This window comes from Sinohyriopsis cumingii, chromosome 6, assembly GCF_028554795.1.
Source record: "Sinohyriopsis cumingii isolate HCF-2022 chromosome 6, ASM2855479v2, whole genome shotgun sequence".
Classification (NCBI taxonomy): Eukaryota; Metazoa; Mollusca; class Bivalvia; order Unionida; family Unionidae; genus Sinohyriopsis; species Sinohyriopsis cumingii.
Genome location: NC_142966.1, coordinates 87,249,630 through 87,276,467, shown reverse-complemented (window position 1 = coordinate 87,276,467; position 26,838 = coordinate 87,249,630). Strand labels below are relative to the sequence as shown.

Here is a 26,838-nt window from a genome sequence, read left to right as displayed (position 1 = left end):
TATTTTCTGTCCTGGAAATATGGCAAGTATTGCTATCACTAATGCAATGATACGCTACACGGAAATCATTTTGTGGAATAGCGTATGGACTGATGAATGAACCACTCTGGTTAGTAAGTGCAATAGTTTTCATATGCAATCGCATTGTTATATTTGATTCAGCTGGGGAGGATTGTGGCTGTTCGACAAAATTAGAAGAAACCAGTTTGACATAACACATTTCTGATTTTTGCCGTCCTTGCTGTAGCACTTGAGAGAGTTTGCATTGTGTTGCCAGTGATATGTATTGCCTGTGTGCCTGGAGCTCTATCACATCGCTCGACATGTGTGTGTGTGTGTGTGTGTGTCAAAATGTTTTGCATGGTATTATCAAAATTGTAAAGGCCTTAAGTTGCTTTCTGAGTGAATTTTGTTTGGTTAATATATCTCTTGTTGTTGTTGTTGGATTTTATAACAACAGCGTCAGGCACAGCAGAAGACAACAAGGGTTTCTTTTTAAAAAGTAGTTTCTAGCGCGTGGACACCATAACTGAGACGACAGATCTGAGATAAGCAGACTGAGGTGTAACAATTACGACAACCTGTCTGCCCATGTTGACCTCCCATTTGCCCTTCCACTGCGCATTTTGTCCTCACCCAACTATGCATTATACCAGAATACTTCATGAACATATTTTTACATAAAATTAATTTCCTATATTCTGGGGCAGTCAGTCAATACTTTATACCTAGTTATATTCATATAAGAATAAGGTAATATCATATAATATGCATTCAACAGTGTACGTTGTGGTGGCATAAAATTACCTCTCGACGAAGAAATATTCACTTCTTAAATGACATTTTCAAAACTAAGTACCTACGTTAAACACAAATCTTATCTTGCGTATCCATCAGTAAAAGATTCATAGATGAAGCGCTAATAAACATTCAGCTGTAAAGATCCTGAAATTACAATGAAATTTGCAAAACAAGTTAAGTTTCATGGTGATGCTAAAAAATGTCTTAGAAGAAAGTGACAACATTGTCGATGAGTGATTAAATAATTTATAACATACAATTATCGTCATGTGTTGCTAAAACGATTGACATAATCCTAGCTGATATTCCATTGGCATGATCGCTTATCGATAATTAAATGAAAGGATTTGAAGTGTTCATCTACCTGTGTCTCGGAAAGAAACTATCTTATGGAATCCTGTTTAATAAATAAATTAAGAGATAGATGACGGCAAAAGGATCTCATCGATTATAAACCTATATAATTATATATGAGAACTCTGAGATGGTGATCTTTGAAAACATTGGCACCCATACAGTATAGGCTCTGTTTCCGATACTTAGGGAAATAAATTAAATTCGTGCTTTAGTAAACTAGAGTGGTCTTCGTATCGATCGATATATTACTTGGCTTGTAAAGCTTATGTACGGAGATTTTATTGAGGAATAACACTTGAGTTGAGCAAGCGCTTCAGTTGAGTATTTTGCTAATATAGCCCTCGTATGGAAGAAGACTATTGTTCGCCTTATTCATACGAATTTCCCACACTTGATTTACGACATTATTTTCATTGTTACCGTCTAGAACAGCAAGTATTATCATTATTTAATCATCAAAGAAAGATTTGTTGCGACTTATAACCAGATTATGAAAGAGAGACTGATACATGTTTACATTTTGAAAAGCAATGTGACTGCACAGAAGTATGTTATTTTTGTCCATATATTGACTAAACAATTTGACAAGTAAGATTTTTCATAGATATTCGTGCAAGTTCGCCAGTGTCAGACATATAGTGTTTGTGACATCTATCCGTCATGACGTTTCTTTATCATCTATTTGGTTTTTCCCCTTTGTTGCTAACTTCGAATCATGGCACTAATTATAATATATTAATATGTATTATACGGGCGCTTTTCCGTGGATAGCCAGTGTAGGGTACTGAGCAGCGGGAGGTGTGCTCTGATCGTGGTACTCTAAGTCTAAGTATGATCTAAGCAGCTTGTTTTGAACTTTTTGAAGTTTCTGGAGCAGATATTGAGATGAACCAGACAGAATTGAATTACAATAGTCCAGTCTTGAAAGTCACATCCTTTACTTCAAATAATAAATATCAGCAACACCAACATTAAATTCACACAATCAGTACGAAACCTAGGTGTTACTCGGGACAGTACTCTCACATTGCACCCACATGTCATCAACATATGCAAGGCTGCATGTCTTGAGCTGAGACGCATCAGCTCAGTTAGCAAATATCTTTCATATGATGCCACTGAAACCCTTGTGTGTTCATTAGTACTTTCAAGACTGGAACATTGTAACACAATTCTGTCCGGTTCATCTCAATATCTGCTCCAGAAACTTCAAAAAGTTCAAAACACAGCTGCTCGGATCATACTTAGAGTACCACGATCAGAGCGCACACCTCCCCGCTGCTCAGTACCCTACACTGGCTATCCATTCGATCCAGAATCAAACACAAAATGTGTTCTCTGTGCTACGTTTCACCGTTGGATTCTAGTCCAACATACCTATCCGACCTCATCCATGTTTTCACACAAGCAAGATATTTACGCTCCTCTTCTAACAATCGTATACTCATTATTCCCACTATGAAAACAAGTTAAGGTTTTCTAATTTCATTGTGTTTGTTTTTATAATCATATCATTATGTTTTTATCTTATAGGTGTTGTCTAATGTTGTAAAGCGCTGAGAGCTTCTAAAGATTAGGCGTTATACAAAGTCCTCATTATTATTATTATTATTATTGTCATTAATCCTATACCCATTAAGGTGCTGTCAATCATATACCCAATAATGTGCTGTCAATCGTATACCCATTCATGTGCTGTCAATCGTATACCCATTAATGTGCTGGCAATGTATACCCATTAATGTGCTGGCAATGTACACGTATTAATGTGCTAGCAATTGGATACCCATTAATGTGCTGGCAATGTATACCCATTAATGTGCTAGCAATTGGATACCCATTAATGTGCTGGCAATGCATACCCATTAATGTGCTGTCGAGTGTATACCCTTTAATGTGATGTCGATCGTATACCCATTAATGTGCCCTCAATCGTTTAACCCTTTAATGTGCTGTCAGTGGTATACCCACTAGCGTGCTTTCAATCGTATACCCATTAATGTGCTGTCAATCCAATCGTATACCCATTAATGTGCTCTCAATCATATACCCATTAATTTGTTGTCGATCGTATACCAGTAATGTGCTGTCAATCGTATACCCAATAATGTGCTGTCAATCTTATACCCAATAATGTGCTGTCAATCGTATGCCCATTAATGTGCTGTCAATCGTATACCCTTAAAGTGCTGTCAATCGTTTACCCATTAATGTGCTGTCAATCGTATACCCATTAATGTGTTGTCAATCGTATACCCATTAATGTGCTGTCAATCGTATACACATTAATGTGCTGTCAATCGTTTACCCATTAATGTGCTGTCAATGGTATACCCATTAACGTACTGTCAATCGTATACCCATTAATGGGTTGTCAATCCAATCGTATACCCATTAATGTGCTCTCAATCATGTACCCATTAATGTGGTGTCAATCGTATACCATTAATGTTCTGTCAATCGTATACCCATTAATGTGCTGTCAATCGAATACCCATTAATGTGCTGTCAATAGATCAGATGTACTTCATTTCTAAGTATCAATAGATTTCACGTTGGTATTTATTTCTATTAAATCCCATGCACTCAACCCTGCTAATTCCTCCTTCGCTTCATTTCGTTTCAATTTCAGTAAGCCTTTTCGTATTGTTAAGTTTCATAACTAATTTCAGTGCCTAACACCTATTCAAGAGGCTGTCAACCCAGCACTAACAACAAGGTTTTAGTATCATGCAATCTTTCGTCCGAATCAAATCGGAAATTTGCAGTGTTCCTCAGAGGTCATATAGACCGATCGTCATCATCATTTCTATTATTGTTGATGTTGAAAATAAAAATAAAAATAGCTGACTGGTTTTGAAGAATACTGCCTGATCAACAGGCAAATAAATCAGTGAAAATATCAAAATGACCAACAATTGAGCCTCTTCATTTCCACATAAATGGACACAGCTTTTGTTTAATATCTATCAGGAACATTGATTTATCCCTTCCCTGAAAATCGATGATAGGTTTACATGATACATACAAATAAAATGCAAATACTATTTTAAGTTTTGGAATTACAAGCGCGAAGGAGTCACACGACGACAAAATTGTAATTGTTTTGTAAGCAAAAGGAACAATATAATGGTTAAAAAGTTTTTAACAGAATTATTAAATGTTGCTTTAATAAAATTTGATACGTTTGAACCATTAGTTTTCCTGGATACAACAGGAAATTCATCCATCATTTAAACTCTTTAAAACAACCAGTTCAGCTGAGTTTGAAAAGAAACCGAACGATGATACCAAAGAACATACGCTGAGTAGGTTGTATTATCTTTATAATTTCACACAATGTACCTGTTAAGTGATACTGAACATCTTTAGCAATATAAATCAAGGCAAAAATCTAATCCGCCATGTTATGGGACAAAGAATAGCCTTTTGGATTCGGAGCTTGAGTGAAAGACGCCAGTGTCCAATAAGCAGGACCACTCTTGTAGTGATATTCTTGTTAAGCTAGTGTGAATCCTTTCCGCTTGGGTAACCAGACTATACATTAATGAATAACAATTCGTGCTATCTATCTATCTATCTATCTATCTATCTATCTATATATATATATATATATATATATATATATATATATATATATATATATATATATATATATATATATGGCATATATATGGCAAGAACGAGAGATCAAAAGGTAATGATTTAATATTGAACTTATGACATGAATTGAATAATATCCAGCTTTTGCGATCCCTGGCAACATAAAGCTGGACATTATTAAATGAGTTTTATAAATTTAGTATTAAATAATTACACGTTTGATATTTTCTTTTTCACATAGTTTTGATTTTAATTGAAATAATTTAGAGAGAAAGAAGAAGAAATAATTTCGTTAATTATGGCTCAGAAGTCGCACATTTCCTTTGCTACTCATGAAATCTTTGCCCCATACACCAGCTCAATTAATAATGGACATAGCTGTAACGTGTAACATTTAAACGTAGATTGTTTTTTTTTTGTTGTTGTTGTTATCTGTTTTAGTATGTTTTCCAGAATTATCTTGTAGGCTGATTTAACAGATGTCCGGTCGATAAGGTACGTGTTCATTTTTGCATTTTGGTAAAAGAGCTTTAAGTGGATAAAAATAACTTGAATGGGAGGCTATATCACCTCTTTTGTGCTACGCTGTTATCATCATCATCATCATCATCATCATCAATCCCTTAACCCAAGCGGTCACTGGGGCACCACAGTTGACTTTACAACCAATCATCTCCATCTTTCCCTGTTCTTTACAGCCCATTGGGGATCTCCAAATCCCATGCCTGTCCACTCCTTAATATTGTCCTCCCACCTCTTTGTTCTGTCTGTCTCTTCTTCTGCACCCTCGCACTGTGCCTTGCAAAATTGTTTTTGCCAGTCCAGATGATCTTGACACATGACCGTACCACTTCAGTTTGCGCATTTTTACAGTGGTCAAGAGGTCTTTATAGGATCCGATGGCTCCTTGATTCATGTTGTGGAACCCTCATCTGTGATAATTAATCCTAAGTACATGAAGCTTGTGACTCTTTCTAGCTTCTGTCCACTGACCTTTATTTCTGCACTGATGCCATTGGTGTTGATTGTCATCAGTTTATTTTTTCGCCTCTAATCTCCATACCGTATGCTGTGTAGGTTGTGTCGAGGCGCTCAACTAAGTCAGCCAGTTCTTTTTCATCTTCTGCTAAACTATCAAATTTTCATCTGCGAAGCGACGGTTGGTGATAGTTCTTCCTCTGATGCTGACAGTGCCCTTGTGGTCATGCAAGGCATCGTCCATGATCCTTTCCAGAAAAATGTTGAAGAGTGTATGTGACAATATATATATATATATATATATCCCTGTCTGATTCCAACTGTTGTTCGAAACCAATCTCCTCTGCTGCCATTGATGAGGACAGCACTGGTAGCATTGTCATAGAGGTGCTGAACAATCTGCATCAGGTTTGATCTGATGTTTTACTTGCTCAAAGTTCCCCATAAGGCCGCACGCTATACCCTATCAAAGGCCTTTGTGAAATCTATAAAGACGTGGTATCGATTCTGCTGATGCTGAAAGTATTTCACGCAAAGGAATCTGAGATTGAGGATTTGTTATGTTTTACTTTTTCCTGCTTGGAAGCCTGCCTGCTCTTCAGCAATATTCTCATTCTCATTTCCTTTGTAACATACCAATTCCATTGTCCCTTAACCGATATGTAATGAGGTAAATGGGACGTCTTCTGAGAACACTCTTAATTAACTATCAATACAATAATTTGCCAGTAATTCATATTTAAGTATGAAATGATGGCAGCCATATTTCTCTCTCTGTGTTTTAACCATTCACACATCAAACTAGTAATCGTCATTGCACAAATTTTGAGATCGCAATTTAAATAACTGATGGCACACAGTTCAGCTAGATGTTTGGTATATTGCAATACACCGATGGTACACGCAACGTCCGTCATTGGCTCTGATGGGCTTTTTTGAACTCTCTTAAAGTGAAAACTACAAGCATATGAAGTCCATATGAAACGCGAAAGTCACAACAAAAGAAAACAACTTGACATCAAGTGCTATAAGCCCCAGAACACTCTCTCTCTCTCTCTCTCTCTCTCTCTCTCTCTCTCAACACCACTACTAATACTAAGTATTTCGCAATTTTGGAAATGCCTAATTGCGAAATAGAGGATCACGTGATTATGTTCACGTGTAAAAATCACATAGCTCCTGTATGTTCTTGATAAGAACCAATCATATTACTCGGAGAAAAAGTTGTTTACTTGACCCTCAATCAAGGCCAGGAACTAAGTCAAAAATAGAAATAAGTGTCTATATTATTAGGTATTTATGAAAAGATTCAAGTCAACTAAATTTCTGGTTCTTATCAAGGACATACAGGAGCTATGTGATTTTTACATGCAAAAATGATCACGTGATCCTCTATTTGGCAATTAGGCATTTCTGAAATTGCGAAGTACTTAGTATTAATAGTGATATTTAGATAGAGAGAGAGATCTCAAATAGTTCTGGGGCTTTTAAAAACTTGATATCAAGTTGTTTTCATCTGTTGTGACCAGTAGTGAAGTTTTGAGCTTTTGAGTTTTATTTTAATTTTTTCGGATTCTAAAAGATTAATTCGTTTCTCTGGAAATATTTTGTGCTCATTCTGAATTCTTGAACAAACCCTTTTCTTAAAACTTTTATTTGGATTTTCCAAAACCGGAGGGTTAATTATTATGTTTCTGCAAGGAACTGTAGACGTCAGCACAGTACAGGTTACAACATACGTCATCGCCTTCAATCTTGGATTCTTCGTCAGGACTCGAACTTGGAGTCATTAGAAAATTTCAATATCAGTACTTTTTTAAAATTGTTTTTGTGGATTATTCTTGGATCATTTTTTAATTTGATTCTGGAAACCGTAAGTTCATCTATTCTCAGTTTTACAGAATTTTTCCAGGTAAATAAATTATTTGTTACATTTTTCATCGTTGGAAAATACAGGGGCTCGTCATTGCCAATTAGTAACCTGAATCTTATGAGAAAAGCAAGTCATTCTGATTTAGGTTTAATGTGGAACATTGCAAGGACTCTGAGTTGTACCAATACAATCAAATAAAGCAAGTATTTGTATTCCATTACATGTACTTTTATCAACCCCAGGTTGACATATTTATCATCTGACAAAGTAGTGCGGCATTAAGTAATACAATACTGCATAGTGTGCACCAAGGTGCATTGTGTAGTCTTTCACGTACACGTTTTGCTATCTTCCAGGGTATAAGTCCACTTGAGGTATAATCATAACTAAACAAGTCTAAACGCCCATTCTCAAGTGCAGAGTGCAAAATATCACCGATATCTCAACCCACACCCATTTGACGGTCTCAACAATGATTCCACTTACTGCATATTTAAATTCCTGGCCCCGTATTCTTTAAACATTTTAAGCAGAATTCAAGTTCAAGTTCAAAATCAGGAAACTTAGAGGTTTTGAAACTATGATTACAATGAAAATAATATCGTATACTGTTCCGGATCGTCAAAACTTTGGTTCCCCTATTAGCCTGATAAATTTAAATTACGTTGATTTCTTCCATGTATAATATCCGAGTTTGGTGTTTTGAGTTCTTCTTAAGTTTCTTGATTAACGACAGGGGCTGGTCTTCTTTGCCACTTTGTAGCCTGAATCTTATCAAGCCATTTTGATTTAGGTTTAATGTGAAACATTGCAAGGACTCTGAGTTTTATCAATATAATGAAATGAAGCAAGTATTTGTATTCCAATACATGTAGTTTTATCAACCCCAGGTTGATATATTTATTATCTGACAAAATAATGCGACAGTCAGTACTATAAAACTGTACAGTGTGCACCAAGGCTCAACGTGTAGTCTTTCACATCTTTCAGGGTAAAAGTCCACTTGAAGTCTGATCATAACTAAACAGGTCTAAACACCCATTCTAAAGTGCAGAGTGCAAACTATCACCGATATCCAAACCCACACCCATTTAACGGTCTCAACGATGCTAAAAAAAATCTTAATTGTGTGGACGAAGCTTTAAAACTTGTTCAGTAAAATGGTCTTAGTCTGCATTTGCGACAGCGTGATTACACCTTTAAACTTAAACCCCATGCAAAATGCAGTGTTAACACGCAAATGTTATATTTATCTGAAAGAGATGATGTTGTTGTTTTGCAGATTCAACGCAATTTCTCAGAGCAAGATAGGCTGTATATAGTGGCCAGTATAACTGGTGGAGGAAAAACTTGGGAAAACCCGGTCAGAACCACTGACCCACGAGAAACTACTGGCAGCATTCTTAGATACCAACATTGGCCGAGCCCGAGACTCGAACCCAAGCGGATAGAGGTGAGTTGGCAGTGATCGGTACAAGCGAGCGCTTTAGACCACTCGGCCAAATAGGACCATACATGTACTTTAAATATCACTGAATGTATGAACTTACATCAAAAACTTGAAAATCCACAGCACATAATTAGAAATGGACATCGTATAATAAATAATGTATAGTATATAATAACAACAGTATATGAGATAGTAAAAAATGCACAGCATATATATTTTAAAGTGCACACTCTATAATAAAACATACAAATCATATAATAAGAAATACAAACTATGATAAGCAATGTACGAAAGGTATTAATAATAACACAACCTATACACAAGAATGCACATCGTATAATGGAAATTCAACCGCATATGTTCAATGAGAACCACAGATGATAGCTTTGGAGTGCCATACTTGACCCCTACGCTTAAATTAATACGTTTATTCAGGTTTAGTATGTGTTGTTGTTTTTTCATCCAGCTTCTGTGGATGTATGACACATTATGGAGCTTCTTTTGCAACTCTGAGGTAAATATTGCATATTTTTTGTCACCCAGACATAGCCAAGGTGTTCCGAATAACTTCCATCCACTAGCCTTACGTAGTTTTTAACGTGATAGGTATATAGACTGCTCGTCGTATTGTCATCTGTAATTTCAAGTCGTGGTTAGCCCCAAAAAATACGGAAGATCTGGATTTGAACTTTTAGTCGTGTCTTGTCTCTGACTCTGAGTAATGGAAATATAGAAATGTATATTTATAGGTTATTGCATTTCGATGAGAAAATATGAACGAGTTTTTCTTATGGAAATACTGCACGAACTTGGGAATGCAGTATATCCATCCGACAAAACGAGTTCATATTTTCCCATACAAATGCAGTAACCTTTTTGTTATATACTCATTTTCTTATTCTACCTAAGGCTTAATTATGTAAACAAAAATACATTACACGAAACAAAGTAAATGAATGTATGCAGAACTCCAAATTAAATACACAAGCGCATATTCATTATTACACAACAACAACACAACTCCGCCCAGATAAATTAAACGCGCTAGACATAACTTTCGAAAGAAAATGGTGTTTGGTCTACTTAAAATTGAAATTTGGAGTCATATTGCAAACGAATGTGCATTGCAACAACTTTTCCTTTTGATCTGGAATGTATAGACTTTGGTATTTTTGTCGTTTCTACGAAATTTCGTGATTATGGACTGCATTTATGTGCCAGTTCTACGTGAAGTACATTGGATTTCAGCGGTGACGGAGCAGCGTGTTGACATCTGCAAGCGTGTTTTTGTTCTATCATTGAATATTTAAAATCATAATTTGGGAAAATATTAAGGCATTCAATTTCAATAATCAAAAAGACGCTATGGGATATAATGTTAATTTCATTTTGAGTGCAGTAAGGTGGATGCAGTTGCACTTGCAATATAGTCAAGATTACAGTACAATTTCGAAATTCGTAATCAAGCTTGAGAACCCATGACATTGCTCATGTAATTCGGATTTGCAGAACTAAGAAAGTACATTTTGAAGAAATTCAGGATGTAAATCTGTAAGTATATTTTTGGCCGCTCTTATTACCAGCTAAAGGAGACAGTTTATGCCTTGTAACTTGCATGCTATTTGTAGGTACCCACCAATTTTATGAAATCTGGCGTCTATCGCCAAAATCCGAAACATTGTATCAAAAAAGTATCAAAAAAGTGAACGAGGTATGTAGCAAAGTAGCTGGTATGTGGCAGTCCACGAAACATCTGTTTTAGTTCATTCAGAAACAAATTTAATCAATCAAAACCTTAAAGCGTCTGCTACACGAGTGTACTTAATTTCTTTACAAAGTATTTCCTAATACACTTTTGGGCACACGTGTCCTGCACGTGACTGCAATATGAAGGTGTGCTATATCGTAAAATACTGAACGATTCCAACAATGTAAATTTAACGGAGAAAAAAGGAGCATATAATAAGACGTTTTATTACCTGACATATGAGGAATGACCATTTAAATTTGGGAGGTGCGGGGTATGTTTCCGGGGATCCAATCTTATTTTGCTCCATTTTTAGTTTGTTTTGTTTTCTTTCTTAATGTGTGGCAGGTGGTGAATATATTTGTTATGGCAAATGACAAGAAAACAACTCTTTACATATTCAAACCCAGCGTCTTCCTCTTAGTCCGCGCTATGCATAGCTTAAATGAGACACACAACAGACGCAAATCATACACGCAACATTACTTTAAACAAAGAGAATGCTTTATTTTGCTTTATTTTTTTAAAATCTTTTTCATAAAAACACATTTGTCTTTCATATACCAAAAGGAAAGAAAACATTCAAAACAAAAATCAAAATTATCCATGGAAATATGAATTAATAAAAAAAAAATTTTTTTAAAATTTTTTATTCTGTTCATATTTTCTATTAAAAATAAGAGAAATAAAACTGTAATGGATTTAGCCAGGATGTCAATCCAAACATCTACACAGGGTATAGCATGCACATAACATAGCATACAAAACATACCATATATTAGTCAGTAGGAAGATCACTTGGTAAAGATCACCAAAGAGAATATAGGCGAATGAAACCGGTCTATGGCGTTCATGCATATGGAAGGGATTACAACCCCCAATATCTGATCTTTTCGGAAAGGAAAACTGAGGAACCTGAGACCCGGAACCTAGACAATTACTATCCTATTAAAATTGTAGGGAAATTGTAGATAAAACCTATTAAAAAGGTATCTAAGAAAATTTTCAAAATCTTAATTTTTGAGCTCTTGCGAAATACCCTTAGCTACAGACTTAAGAAAATGTACAAACATATAAAATCTATTACAATTTTCGGCTCATCGGTGTTTACCAGCTAATATAGACGGGGGCCTGAGAGAAGCCCACATATATAATATCTAATAATAAAAAACCTCATACGTATTGTTCTTAGGTGCACAGGATGTTATCACATGTTTCGATACAAGAAACACGTTTAAGTTGACTAGGTCTACATTCCCACCTTCATACCAGATATGCACTTATACAAGCTGTGAGAACACAACACAAGTCCAGGTCAAGGTCTGCGTCTTACCAATATACATGTGAGTAGAGATAATTAATATGAGTTAACCAATCGGAAAACTGCACTCGTCAATCATTCGTCACGACCGTGTTTAAAACAAATTACATAATCATACATCGCAAGCAGATATGACCTCAACTTCCTTCTGCTGTTGGACTGTTTCAAGGTAAGATTTTAATTGTTGTCAATAACCATTCCATTTAATAAACATACACATTTGAATCAGATATTATTAAATTATACTTTTAGACTTATTATACCAAACATCTAAAAGGTGTGAATAGAATCAGTTGCAGTTCCGTGGATTAGATGATATCATATGATCTCAGTGGACAGTTAGCTGTGTTTGTCACACCATCCTCATTCCCCCCCCCCCCCCATGTACAATAAGGAAGAATTTCGTTGGGTATGTGGTACCAGATACTTATCCTAATGTATAAGTGTAGTGTTTGAGAAAGACTTGAGAGATGTGTATGTTCCTTATCCCCACCCAGCCTTCTTGTACAATTAGCCAGAATTTTGTGGGGAAAGTGGTACCAATATTACTTATAACGAATTCCCCTACATTTAATCCAATACTTAAAGACAAACAACAAAAAATACTCAAATAATATTACATTGATTGACATATAACACTAAAAATGTAGACACTCACTCATTACCACTAAAACTTCCTATCGTGGGGATAATATATAGAAGATCTCCAATGGGTAACGATTTAATACTGAATTTATGAAACGAGTTGAATAATGTCCAGTTGAGCTGGACATTATTTAACGAGTTTCATAAATTAAATATTAAATCATTACCATTTGAAATTCTTTTTATTTCATAGTTTTATTTCAGTAGAAAGTTTTAGATAGAAAGAAGAACGACTAATTTCTTTCATTCTGACAGGCGCTCTACCTTTCATTTGTTTTGCGTAAAAAAAAAATAGTCCATAACAAAGTTGAAATAGTAAAAGTATATTATACAATTTTGATAACTATAAATCAAAGAAGAAGCGTCCATCCAAATAAACGGAATATATTACAAAAGACAAAACATTTGTCAACACAAAATGTCCAATGCGTGTGATGTCACATTGTGTGATACGGTGCACAGTGCCGGTTTGAGTTGGCCAACACAACACAGTGACAGTGTTTACGTTGAAATTCCACATCACAGCATAACATTACATTGTTGCGATATTTTTGTGAAAAGAAGATCACTGGATACAGAAATACACATATTTACTGGAATGTATTTGTGATTGGATATCTGCAGTATTCGCAGTATTTGATTTGGAACATTAGATTGTACAGAAGACGTAAAGAAATCTCTTTTTGAGTCGGACTTGCATCACATATTTACCGCGTAAATATACTGTGGTTGGATAAAGTTCTGTCAGTTGGGGAGATCCGGTTTATGTCTTCATTCTGCTGTGAACAAGGAAGAGTTTATTTACTTCAGTACGTTAACATTTAAATCCAGCTTGTGTATAGGGTGGATTCCATGTTACAGATATACCGCCCATTCATCCCCACCCTCGTTATGATCTAAGTAATACCGACAGTTTTACTTGTTGTTGTTCTCGTCTTGGTTTTTTTTGCCATTCTTCATGTTATGATATGTTATACATGACACAGCAAATCCCTATGAGGGTAAATTCGCAATATTGAAACAGAGGGAACCATTTTTTCACAATTCCCTTTCTCGAGTCTAATAAAAAATGGCGGCAAAAAATGTGCAATGAAAACAAAAAATGTCAAAAGGCGGGGTTAAAATATGTTCCCACAATCGCAGCCAAGCAGTAAAGAGAATACTGCACACTAATTTCATGGGCTTATTTGGACCAATCAGAATCACAAAGTGAGATGTTCACATGTATAATATCAAAACTATGAAACTGCACACACTGTAGGCAGTGTACCGACTATGTGATAAAATTATTAATACAAATATAAGAATGAAGTCCTATTAATGAGATCTCTCTTTAATTTTACAGTTCTAACATTGCAATATATTTAGGAACTCACCAAAGTCAGTTTTCTCCATTTGTACAGTGATCAGAATATCCACAATTTACACACACACACACACACACACACATACACACACACAGATATATATATATATATATATATATATATATATATATATATATATATATATATCTATATATATATATATATATATATATATATATATATATATATATATGTGTATATATATATATATATATATATATATATATATATATATATATATATATATATATATATACCACATACATTATAAATAACATGGCCTTTGAAGTGTTGGTATAAAGCAACTTGATATACCAATAGTACTGGTATATCAAATTGTGATTTGCCCATGGCGTATGAATAAGCATAATGAACATGTTTTTATAGCTATTATACTGTCTAAATATGCATGTGAATTTCTTGTAATATTACATTTGAAAAGGAAAAAATAACAAGAAAATGATTTTCTTGTAAAATATTTTTTTTTATAGAAACTGAACTTTTTATACAACAAAAAAAAAACAACCATACTCAATCCAGGAAATCAATATTATTGAGCTCAACCCCGTGTCATCTGCTGTCATCTCTGTCAACAGTGCAGTTTCCAGTCTCTCCCTCTGGCAAAAGTCAAACACTGCAACTCTGTGGAAGAAAGAAAACAATGACATCAGACATGGAGTAAGATGATGAAGCAACATTTAATCTACTAAATTGTGAGTTAATTGGAGAGTTTGACAGAGATATGGCTGAGACATTTGTAAATGAAAATGATCATTGTGTTAGGGAAGACAGATTTGTACACCATGAGCCTGATGATATACTGAAATTTATAGAAAGTAAGCAGAATGCAAACACTTTAAAAAGGCACTTTTTGATGTAAGGCTAGTGACAGAATTCTTGCAGTCAAAAAAGGAATTCAGAAATTTAGACAAGATATACCCATCTGAAATGGATCAGCACCTGGCTTGTTTTATACTCAGTGTTAGGATAAAAGATGGATCTGAGTTTGAACCGAACAGCTCGAGAAGCATCAACAGCTCCATTGATTGCCACCTTAAAATAATAAAAAAATGAAAGAAAAGGCAAATTTTACAGAAAGAAAGAAATTAACAAACACAAGTAGCCGAAAGTACTTAATTCAGAAGTTAAGAGAAAAGAAAAACATTCCCCCTACTGATATCATGCAAATTTCAGGCCACAAAAACGTAGTCTATAAACAGCTACTCAAACATTAGTGAAAAACAACAACAGACGTACTCCAATTACCTGAGCAACACTGGCCACCAAAGTAATGATGCTGTCAACCCCCACCCCCACAACAAAGAAAATTCAAACTGCACTGCAACAGACTGCAGTATATCAAGTTCCCAAACGTGTAATATTAAAAAAAAATCAAATTATCAGCAACCGATTCTACGGATCAAACATCACCGTACAAAATATGTTTGTTATGAGCCTCCCGCAAAACGTGAACGAGATCCCTAACTGGGTCAACTTCTTTCAACAGGCGAATTCTCAGACAGGGCCCACACAGTGGAAACGTAGGAGAATTATTGAAAGTGACACTGACAGTCAGTAGAAATAGCGAAATATGGACATAAACGATATCAATGAAATATGGTTAAGGTTAAATTGTTTAACGCTGCAAATTCAATGTTTGCATGCACATTATTAAAAATATTTTGAATGTTAACTATCAGCCTTGTTTTTTCATTTAATTTAATATTGTAAAGAAACATACAGGAATTAATATGAATGAAGTGTACAGAAAATTATGAATCACTACAGAACTTCTTTTTTGAGCGTACATATATGCGAGGGGTTGTGAAGAGTTCACTCCCCTAAAGTGCACTGTTTGTGGCCGTCAATTTTATCTCCCATATAAAATGAAAACTTTGATGTGGTATAAATAAAATATATGTATAGTGTGTACGCTGTATCAATGATATGCCACTCGTTGTATAAATTTTTCATTAAAAGGAAACTCTGGCAAGCCTCGTTTCCTTTTAATGAAAAATGTATACATCACGTGGTATATCATTGATACAGCATACATACTATACATATATTCTATATATATATATATATATATATATATATATATATATATATATATATATATATAGCATGACTTTTAAAGTGTTGGTATAAAGCAATCTGATATACCAATACTATTGGTATATCAAATTGTGATCCGTCCATGGCACAATAATACGCATATTTAACTTTGTCGCGACCGTCTGCAGTTGACCCTAGACCAGGGATGAATTTCCACACGTTAGTGACATAAGAAAATAACGATAAAAAGTATTAATAATCCCCATTTTTTAAATAATTTTAATATAGTACACATTTACTTCGTAATCCTTTCTGCTTTCTGTTTCCCCCCTCACCTTGCATGCATAATGACAACTACGCAGAAATGTAGAGTGAGAGAGGAAAGGAATTTGGGCTGGATTAAAACTTTGAAATAGAAATTACAGCAAACAACCTACAAGAATATGGTTCGTCGTAATGATATGTATGTACTTTCCTTGGGATTTAACAACAGTGTTTATCAATGATACAAAGTAGCGAATCATGTCGACATTACACGGAAAATTTCTCGGTTACGTGGTACATATACTGTGATGTATTTAATGTTTTGTTGTTGTTTCTTAAACATATCAAAATGTTCTAAAATTCAATTATTAGTAATTAAATGTGAAAATCTCCAAAGGCACCCCTTTCTCTCTCTCTCTCTCTCTCTCTCTCTCTCTCTCTCTCTTCGTAGCAAGATACGGGCTAAAATCTATGAAATGACGAGCGTAGAGGATTATAGTTTGTGTCATCCCACGATGTCTCTGGACTTATGAATGATGATTGTTAAGTCAAACCGAGCATAGGATGAGAGAGAGAGAGAGAGAGAGACAGACAGACAGACAGAGACAGAGAGACAGAGAGAGAGAGAGCTACTGAGTTTTATGGTCAGTGGTACTTTTACTAAAGCAGAATAATGACTTAGATCAACTGTAAATATCTTAAAATAATTTAATTACCTCTTCTTGGTTCGTCATTTTGCTTAGTTTCTATTCCAGATTAATTTTCATGCGCCGGTACGTGCTAGCTAAGCGTTCATGTGAATGGCGTAGCTAACCAAGCGTTTGTAGTGCTCTGCTTTTATCATTAAAACCATGTTTCATGTTTAAATCATAAGTGTGTATCATGTTGATTTAATCAATGTCAAGAAAAATAGAAACTAAAATGAGAAAGCAATCAACTTATCAATATGCAAAGGTGATTGTGAATAACCACAAAAGGGGGGCCCCCACTAGCCGAGTGGTCTAAAGTGCTCACCGTTCCGGATCACTGCCATTTCACCTCTGTCTGCGTTGGTTTGAGCCTCATGCTGGGCTAACATGGGTACGCGAGAAAGCTTGCCAGTAACTTCTCGTGGGTCGATGGTTCTTCCCGGCGTTATCCAGGGTTAAACTGGCTGCCATGTATAGCCTATCTTGTGCTGAAAAGTGGCGTTAAACCCTACAACAACAACAGCCACAAAAGGTATAGAACTACATTTTGTAGCGGACACACTCGGGTGGTGTGAGGAGTTCATTCACTCGGTCAATACACAGCTGCCTGTAATAAATCTTAACTTATTCCTAAGGGCAAATATATGTATTTGTATGTGATATAAATAAAATATATGTATAGTATGTACGCTTTATTAATGATATACGACTCGTTGTATACATTTTTCATTAAAAGGAAACTCGGCAAGCCTCGTTTCCGTTTAATTCAAACTTTATACATATGTACGTATTCTTCACAAAATAACACACCGCTCCGGTGACCTAGTGGTTAGATCGTCCGCCTCGAATGCGGAATGTCGCGGGTGCGAACCTGGGGCCGAATCATACTATAGACTTATAAAAATGGTACTAACAGCTGCCTCGCTTGGCGCTCATCATTCAAAGGTTAGTGTTAGAACTGGTCAGCCTAGTGTCAGGTTAATGTTACTGGGTGGGACATGATGCTACATGTCTGCGGCATGATGCACCAGTGCTAGACATCACTATAAACTGCCACACTGCAGACATCGTAGCGATATGACTGAATCTTTTTAAAGCTACGTTAAAAATCCAAATTACACGCACAACATACACACACGCACGCACATACACACAATAACATCTAAATATAGCCACAGTTGAATACTATTCACTATTCCATAATATCTTTCACTAATACACCCAATTAGCAGTACAAATACATGCAAACACTTTCGAATTCTTTCTTCTTTCGACTTGCCTTTCATGTATTCTGTTTAACGATTATTCGTGCTCTCTTCTTTCTCATAGTACACGTCTAAACCTTTTTCAAGCACAGACAGTCTCTTTGTTCTGCATGTGTTTGTTTAAAAGTGATTTATTTGTATAATAATTTGATGTGCATGATAAAGTGGCTACTTAAGACAGGTGATTACTTAGTGCGGGACGACTTTTTAAGGCGGGATTCACAATGAATATACATCCTTAGATATTGACAGGAAATTCATGCACAAACACCGCATATTTCCTTTAAGTGATCAAGTTTATACGAGCTAGTTGTTATGTATATATTTAATTTGCGTTCTTTTTTTTGTTAGTCCTTTTTTATTTCACTGTATGCTATGAATAGTTGCATTTTGGACTTTACCTTGCCAAAAATCAAGTTCATTTTTGATTGACCTGAATCATTGATTTTGTTCAATTCTGTGAACAACTAATACGTAGCAAATATTTTCTCTGTGGGTCAAACACATTTGTGTTTACCATGTTTCTATATTATAATTTTAGTTTATTATGTTTATGCTTTTAGACCTCTAATTATAACTAAGATCTTACCTTCTAAATATTTGGAATCTTCCAGAATGAAAGTTTCCATTTGGAAATAGTTCTTTTTAGAAAATGTTAATTGTAACCTGAGGTCAAGTAGAGGCCGAGATAATCTTATCTATCTGGAAATCGTTTATTCATGATATAAGATCTTGAAGTATTTTTGTGTCCAGTATCTCATTTGGGCTGAGATTTATTTATTTAAATTATTTATTCATTGGAAATACAAAGGGCTCATAACAAATAATATTCATGGAAATAGAGACTTGGAATTATAGTGGAATTTTAGTTAATGACATACTCTTGGATTGTATTATCGTGGTTCAACAAAAGACTTTTGGCACATCATTACGGCACAGGTCATTTCAAGCATATAAGACCATTCGACGTTGAATTTATTTTGGATTACCACCTAAGTTTATTAAGAACTTTAATCATTATGACCTGTGATAGAAATTCTATGATTTTCTAATTTAATTCGCAATATCGTAACTTCTTGTTACATTTTTTTCCTTTGAATTCCAGGGAAATAAATTATTTGTTGAATTTCCAAAGCTTGTTGCTTCTCACTCTTTTCTATTACTTATTTTAAGACCAGAGAGTCATAACAAAATATTGGGAGCCGGAATAAGAATTTTTCTAACATTGTTCAGCGAACTTTTTTTCCGAATGTTAAATTCATCTTGCCTTGAAATTGTCTAAGTTCCAATTATTATTTCACATTAAAGTAATCTTTATAGTATAACCAACAAGCTTTTCCAATTTTATATAAAGTGGACAAGTTTATTTTAAATCCTACTCTCGAACGGCTAGACTTCTTGAAAAAGGATTAACTGCACCAGCCTTCTAGAACATATGATCCTTCTGAGGCAAAAGCTTCTTTAACGAAGCAAGAAATAAAGCAACAAAAAAAAAAAATAAAAAAAAAAATTTGATCCAAGATGTGGAGAAGAAAGTGCTTCCGATAAATGTGTTTTGGATGTGATTAGTTATTTTCCATCTGGCTCTAACGTAAATGTTATGGAATTGAAATTTGAAATACAAGAATGAAATAGAGTCGAGAAAGCTAGAGCTCCAGAAAGAGAAAAGAGAGAGACAAATGTACCGTTGCAGAGGGAGGAATGAGAGAGATAGAGAAAATTGACTAATGCAAATGCAATATGAACAGGAAGAAAGAGAATGCAGAGACAAAAGAAATGAAAGAGAATCTCAATTTATGTTTAAAAGAATTAATTCTGGCAAGTGGAAAACTCCCACTTTACACACAAATTCCAGTTTTGATGTTACTAAAAATATTAAATAAATATCCACATTTAAAACAAAGCAGTAGATCAATATTGTTCTCATTTTTAATAAATATTACTTAAAATTAGAAACGACCAAGATATTATTGGACTCTGTCATTCACAAAGTGCATTTTATGGGCAAAGCTCATATTATCTACATTTTCCCTGTCAGTACATCAGTGTGCTGGTTATAATCTGGTTAAGGGATTATCTTGACGGGTTATAAGTTGGTACCTGAGACTTATCGACAGACGTTTTTGAATTATAAAAAAGAAACTGGACAAATCCTTGCTGAATTTGCAAGAGAAAAGGAGGCAATTAATTTGATAATGGTACTTCGTCAAGAAAGTTGGTCCGATTATGAAAACCTCAGACAACTCGTATTAGTTGAAGATTTCAAGAATTGCGTCTATAAGAACCTTAAAAACTATCTTGAAGAGCACAAGGTCGAAACTTTAGAAAATGCTGTTCGTACAGCTGACGAGTATTACTAGGCTCATAAAATTTCTTTTGTCAGTAACAATTCAACAGTCTTCCGTTAAAAAAACTATTTAAGTCTCATACAAGCACTTCCAAATCTCAATCTGCCAAATCTTTTAGAAATCAAGTTTCTGATAAGATTGATCAGAAATGCTAATCTCTTCCTACGTATACGTATTGAAAGAAGAAATGGCACGTTATTTCTGATAGCTGCAAACTGAACAAAGCAACAGAACCAAGTCACATATATTACAAAAGCTATTAGTTCAAAAGAGGTCAAGGTCACAGTCTTGTGTTGAAAGCAATATATTTGTTGAGTCACACAAACCCCAGTCTGACTTTTATTATGAAAAATCATTAATCGTTCATGTTGAACAATTCCATATTAATCATTGGTGATTATGCCAATCCAATACCTGTTAAATGTTTATTAGACATAGGAGCTCCTCGGAGTCTTTCGTTATCAGGTACTTTGCCTTTCTCTGAAAAGTCCTTACCTTTGTCTGAGAATAGTGTAATAGCTTCCTAAGCCACACGGTATAACAAGATTCAAATGTTGAATGGGTATTTATTTTGTGTCACTAGCCTTTAGAGTGTGGCATATAGTCAAAAGATATTTTGATTTTTCTTGTTTGTTTTATTGTTTTGTTTTATTTTTAAAGGTACTTTAGTACATTTTTGGCAATATCGACCCTGCGATACCCGCCCCGACCAGCCTCTGTGTGTTGAAAAGGCATTTCGCTCCCGTTTCCCCGATAACGTGGTACATGTGCCGTTAACAGCAACGCCATCTTTATTACAACGCTAATCCTTTCTCTGACACGACGCACCTCTAGCTAGTAGGAAATATATAGCTTCCAAAACGCTAAATTGAAACGTAAGTATCTGTATGTTTAATAAATATAGGCATTTCACTTTTTCAGCAGTCCAGAAAATGTTACGATGTGTGTCAATGTACATAATCTTAAGTGAATTTCATTCTCCTCTAATATGAGAACCACACGTCTTTATGTCCACTGAATGACTCTCTCTCTCTCTCTCTCTCTCTCTCTCTCTCTCAGAAATAATACAAAGAAAGGTGATATATGCTATGTAACATCTCATTTTGCAGGAGCTTCAAGTTCAAAAATGTAATCGTTGAGACGGATATCGCCTGTTCACTCATAGTCACACAGTGGAGTAGTCCAATACACATCTAGATGGATATCAGATATGACACAGAAATTCATGTAATGATTGGCAGATTCACTATACCGACTTAATGCAATACATTCAGACAAGAAACGAATTTGAAGCCTTTAATATTTGACTCGCTGTGATAAGATGTAGATTTATCCTGGTCATTAGAAGTAGTATAATAGTAATATAAGTGTCTCCTCAAAAAATGCCTTTCTGAAAGAACCGGTCAAAGAAAAAACAAAAAGTTATGGCTTAAAAGCAGCTGGATTTCGGATAAATGAATTTGAATTATTCCAAAGATGCGTTTTTGATGAGCGCAAGTTTGGTCAAGAAAAGAGGTAATATAGTACAACAAAGTTTGGTTATACTACTAGATAATGCCACAACGAAGCAAATTAAACAACAATAAATACACACATAAATAAATCATACACTCGAAGGACAAACTACCGTGATTTACATTTCACTCAGTTTTTTGCGAGACTGCTTGTGTAATGGTGCAAATATTGTGTAGGTGTTCTCGCAGCAGATTTTGTCTTGGTCAGCGTGACACGTAACAATTAACTCTGACGTATGGGCTAGGCGCGCAATGAATCGCTAGCACGTGATGGTTTAACCTACTTGGTTTGGGGCTTGATTGACTTTAAATTAGAATTCACTGAGATAGCGGCCAGAGGGGTGATGTTACTTTAGGGTTAAGTAGCAAAAATGTCCAATTTTAAAGTAATCATGAGACAAATTTGGTCCATTTAAAATAAGTGTCATAAAATGAGTTGTTTCCAGAAATATTTATTAATAAAGACAGACAATAGAGAATTATTCTAGCTTTGATGGGCGCGTTACTGTTTTGGCTGTTAGATAAAATTAATACTGACTGGCTAAGCTAAACGAGAGATGTGTGTTTCCAGGACGAAATTCAAGACTTTTAAGTAATTTTTATCGTGAAATATAGTCAGTCCAAGTTTTTCTGTAAGAGGGAAGCCCGAATCCGAGGAAAAATAACAAGTATATTTTCTCATTAATAATTATCCAAGGGACGGGTGTCTGGAAGTTGAGAGTTACGGAAAAAAGAGATTCGGCTTTATACAAAAGAAGGCGTGTCTGGGAAAACACATGGTTTGTCCCAATCGCCTATAATATGTTCATTGATATAGTTTGTAATTATTTTGTTGAATTTATTCTTTTTAAATTTATACATCAATATTGGAGGTAATGGTCTACATGTATTTGTCTTGAATGTGTTATGACCCGTATGTTCTAAGACTGTCATACAATACTTTATTGATATTAATTTATTTAAATTCCCTCAGTTAGATATAACAGGAATCGTGTATTCAAGGATTTCATGCATTACTTCCGATACAAATTGTGTGAATATGTGAATTTATAGTATCATGAATGCTAAGAAATGATTTTACTGTGACTATGTCAGTGAATTGCTAGTTAGCAAGTAATGTAGTTAAGACAAGACATAAAGCCCATTAATTCTTTTGTGTAATTAAGTTGTGAATTCTTTTAATCGAAAAATCGGCTGATGCCGACCGACATAGTTAGTGATCTATAGTCCACAGGGGCGTAGTACTATTTACTGAGATGTCTTACTGTGTCATGGATCAAGTTAGGACTGCGGCTAGCGCAAGGGAAAGACATTACTATTATGATAATATGATTGTGTGTACCAGCTGTCAATTGCGAACTGACCCACGTTAGATTTAGTTTATGTTGAAATACAATAAGACAATGTTTGAGTTAACAATAGTGGGGATTACTGTTTTATCCTAGAAGTTAAAAGGCCTTACAAATATTTAGGTTGCGTATTTATGTAATTAGTTTAATGGAGGAAATACAGCTCCATATATGCACCACACAGTGGAAAAATAGCTCCATATATGCACCACACAATGGAAACATAGCTCCATATATGCATCACACAGTGGAAACATAGCTCCATATATGCACCATACAACGGAAAAATAGCTCCATATATGCACTACACAGTGTAAAATAGCTCCATATATGCACCACACAGTGGAAATAGAGAGCAGACAACAAAGTCAAGGTTGATGAATCGAGAAGGCGAGAAAGATAGAGGGAAGAGGAAACATTTTACAGGTTAACTTAACAATCAATATTTATTTTAACAAATTATTTACATGATTCTTCCTTCCCTAGGTTAATATGTTAAATACTTACGTGAATTTTGTGTGTGTGTGCAATTCAATCACAAGCAGTAATTCTGTAAAATAGGCCGAATTCTTGTATAATCTATCCAAGAAATAGTTAAATGTAAATTCAATCGATTTGGATGCAATAAATAAAAAATGTAATTGTTTAAATATTCAAAAGTTATTGATGTACTTAGATCGATGCATCTTAGCTCAATGTACTTAGGTAGATGAAGAGCAATATCAGTATTTAATGATCTAAACTGGGGGTTGATGGCGCAGATTATACGTTGATAATAAGTTATTACTTAAAACCGCACGCTAATTATTGAAATTATTTTCAACCATGTTAAGAAATAGTTTGACAGCTAATTTGATGAAATGTAAAACAAAAAGGGTTAAAAATTGAACTATTAGAATGACCAGTTACTGTTACACGCATTTCGAATGCAAATTTGTATTCAAATATTAGCCATAACTTGCAAAACGTGGTCAAAATGTATTACTTATCAAAAATTTGTCTAAATCTATGACTGTTTAAAGTTTTACATCAGCCAAACAATAAACACAAACAATATTACCAATAATTGCAGATACAGATTTAGAAACAAGTACAATATATTTCTTTATGAGCAAGATTAGCCAAACTTATAAAACTATTGTCACAAACTCTAACGCAGAATAGGCCTTCAACATCGACTCTTTTACACAAGCAAGATAGAGTACCTTATTTATATACACGCCAACAATATTTTTATTTACTTACTTATTTATTTCTTATTTTGTTTTGGACTAATATTAAAAATCTGTTGAGGAATTTACTGAACTTTAGACTTGGTTGCCATCGTGAGCTGTTGGTCTTGCGATATATATTAACGGAGACGAACGGAATATACTCCAAACAATACAGAGCGAATACGTAATATACAAGACTAGGAGCAACGAGATAGATACAATACACAACTCGCACGCCAGCATGGCATAATTTTAGTACAATTTTAAAAAAATGATGTCTTACCAAATTCGAAGTGTAGAAGCGTTCTAATTATTTCGAATTATGGCTTTTGCCCGATTATGGCTATTGCCCGCTTTCACTTGCGTGATAGAAGATCTTTCTTCATATGTATGAGCGTAATGACCCGAAATGTTGCCTTTCCAAAGTCGAGAGGAGGAACGCGAGAACCTTTGGTTAGTTTGGCGGGAAATGTATGTTAGCTTTCCTTCATGCACCAGATCTTATCTGCTGTAGTGGTACTAGCGTTACTATTTAGGTCAGTCCCAACGGGATTCGAACCCGCCCGAATCTCCTCGAAAGATTACCACTAATGCATTGATTTACAATTCTATAGTAATTTTATTGTATGACATGGGTCACACACACACACACACACACACACACACACACACACACACACACACGGTTTTTACCTAGTTTGGGAACAAGCACACAGCCTTATGGTTTAGGGCGCTGGTTCATGGCGAAATGCGGTGTTGCTCGTGGCCTAGATTAGATTCCCGTTTCGAACCAAGTGTCTAACCTGTATATTAGGTTTACTTTGTAGTTATTTTCTCTTTTAGCATACCCTTCTCCTAGAAAAGATGAGACCTGCGCCACAAGAAGGATTGGATTCGGTAGGCCTACAAAGTAAGACACTGATTATTTTAAAGTCAGTATGTGTTTTTAAGAAGAAAAAAAAAGATTAACATAAAAAAGAGAAATTTGGTTAATACAAAATAAATGCTATAATTTATGATCATATGTACAAAAGAGCAGAAAAAGATTTTTTTTTTACTAACCTGCTTTAAAAGAGTCAAGGAAGCTGCAATTGTTTCACTGAGAGTTTTAAATAATGAACGAATGCACTAAATATATTATTATGTGAGTCGCCCATGCCCATGTGGTCTACGGGAATTTAACACTATGTTTTAGGGCGGCATGGCATCTGTAGGAATCTAACATTACAGTTTGAAAGGTACGGAGAATATGGAAAAGTATCACTACGTTACGGTCAGTGTTGGATCTTAAAGAACATTACGCTTGTGAGAGTATATCACCCTGTGTAAATTTAACAAAACGTTTCGGTCAGTATAACACAGAATTTGAATTTAATATTACATTTTAGTCCGCACACCATGGAACATTAACACTGTGAGTCACTAAATTCCTCCAATTTATGTAAAATGAACACTGTTGTTCAGAATAAGGCTTTATGAGAATTTAACATCAGAATGGAATACATAGATAGACCGACAGTTATATATCTTATTAGACACAACACCCACATAGACAACCAACGTTTATGTTATGACGTGTAAGGGGGCGTGCCTATAGAAATAATAACAACTTTGGTAGCGCATCTTCTTCCCCAATGCTGGTCGTACTCTGTTGTTACTCAGAGATTGGTATCTGCTCTAGCACTGTTGTTTGCGGATACAAGAAAATTAAAACAACAATTTCCTTTATCGTCATTAATACGGCTAAAGTCGTGGAAAGCCTTCATCAGGCATTTCAATTCTAGCCTATTTATTACGATAATTATCTCACGAATACCTTCGTGATTTACTGCTTCTCTTGTGTTCATCCTCTGAGAACGATACGCATCAGAATTCCGAATCAGCTCCCCTATCACGTTACCTGACAAGTCTATTCACAAGTGGACCATCCATTTCTCTAAACGGGCATATCTATTAAAACAGCCGACTTAACATGCATGGGAAAATGGTTACTTT

General features: G+C 35.0%; 1 protein-coding gene across 1 annotated transcript in view; it reads left to right on the top strand.

Moving 5' to 3' along the window:
* Window positions 1–12,190: 12,190 nt before the first annotated feature.
* Window positions 12,191–26,838, top strand: part of LOC149797386 (GTPase IMAP family member 8-like) — a 38,762-nt gene continuing 24,114 nt past the window's right edge. The window contains exons 1-3 of the mRNA XM_089962162.1: window positions 12,191–12,299; window positions 21,427–21,641; window positions 25,687–25,753. Coding sequence (XP_089818288.1) covers window positions 25,708–25,753 — 46 coding nt within the window. The 5' untranslated portion in view covers window positions 12,191–12,299; window positions 21,427–21,641; window positions 25,687–25,707. The remainder of the gene's footprint in view (window positions 12,300–21,426; window positions 21,642–25,686; window positions 25,754–26,838) is intronic.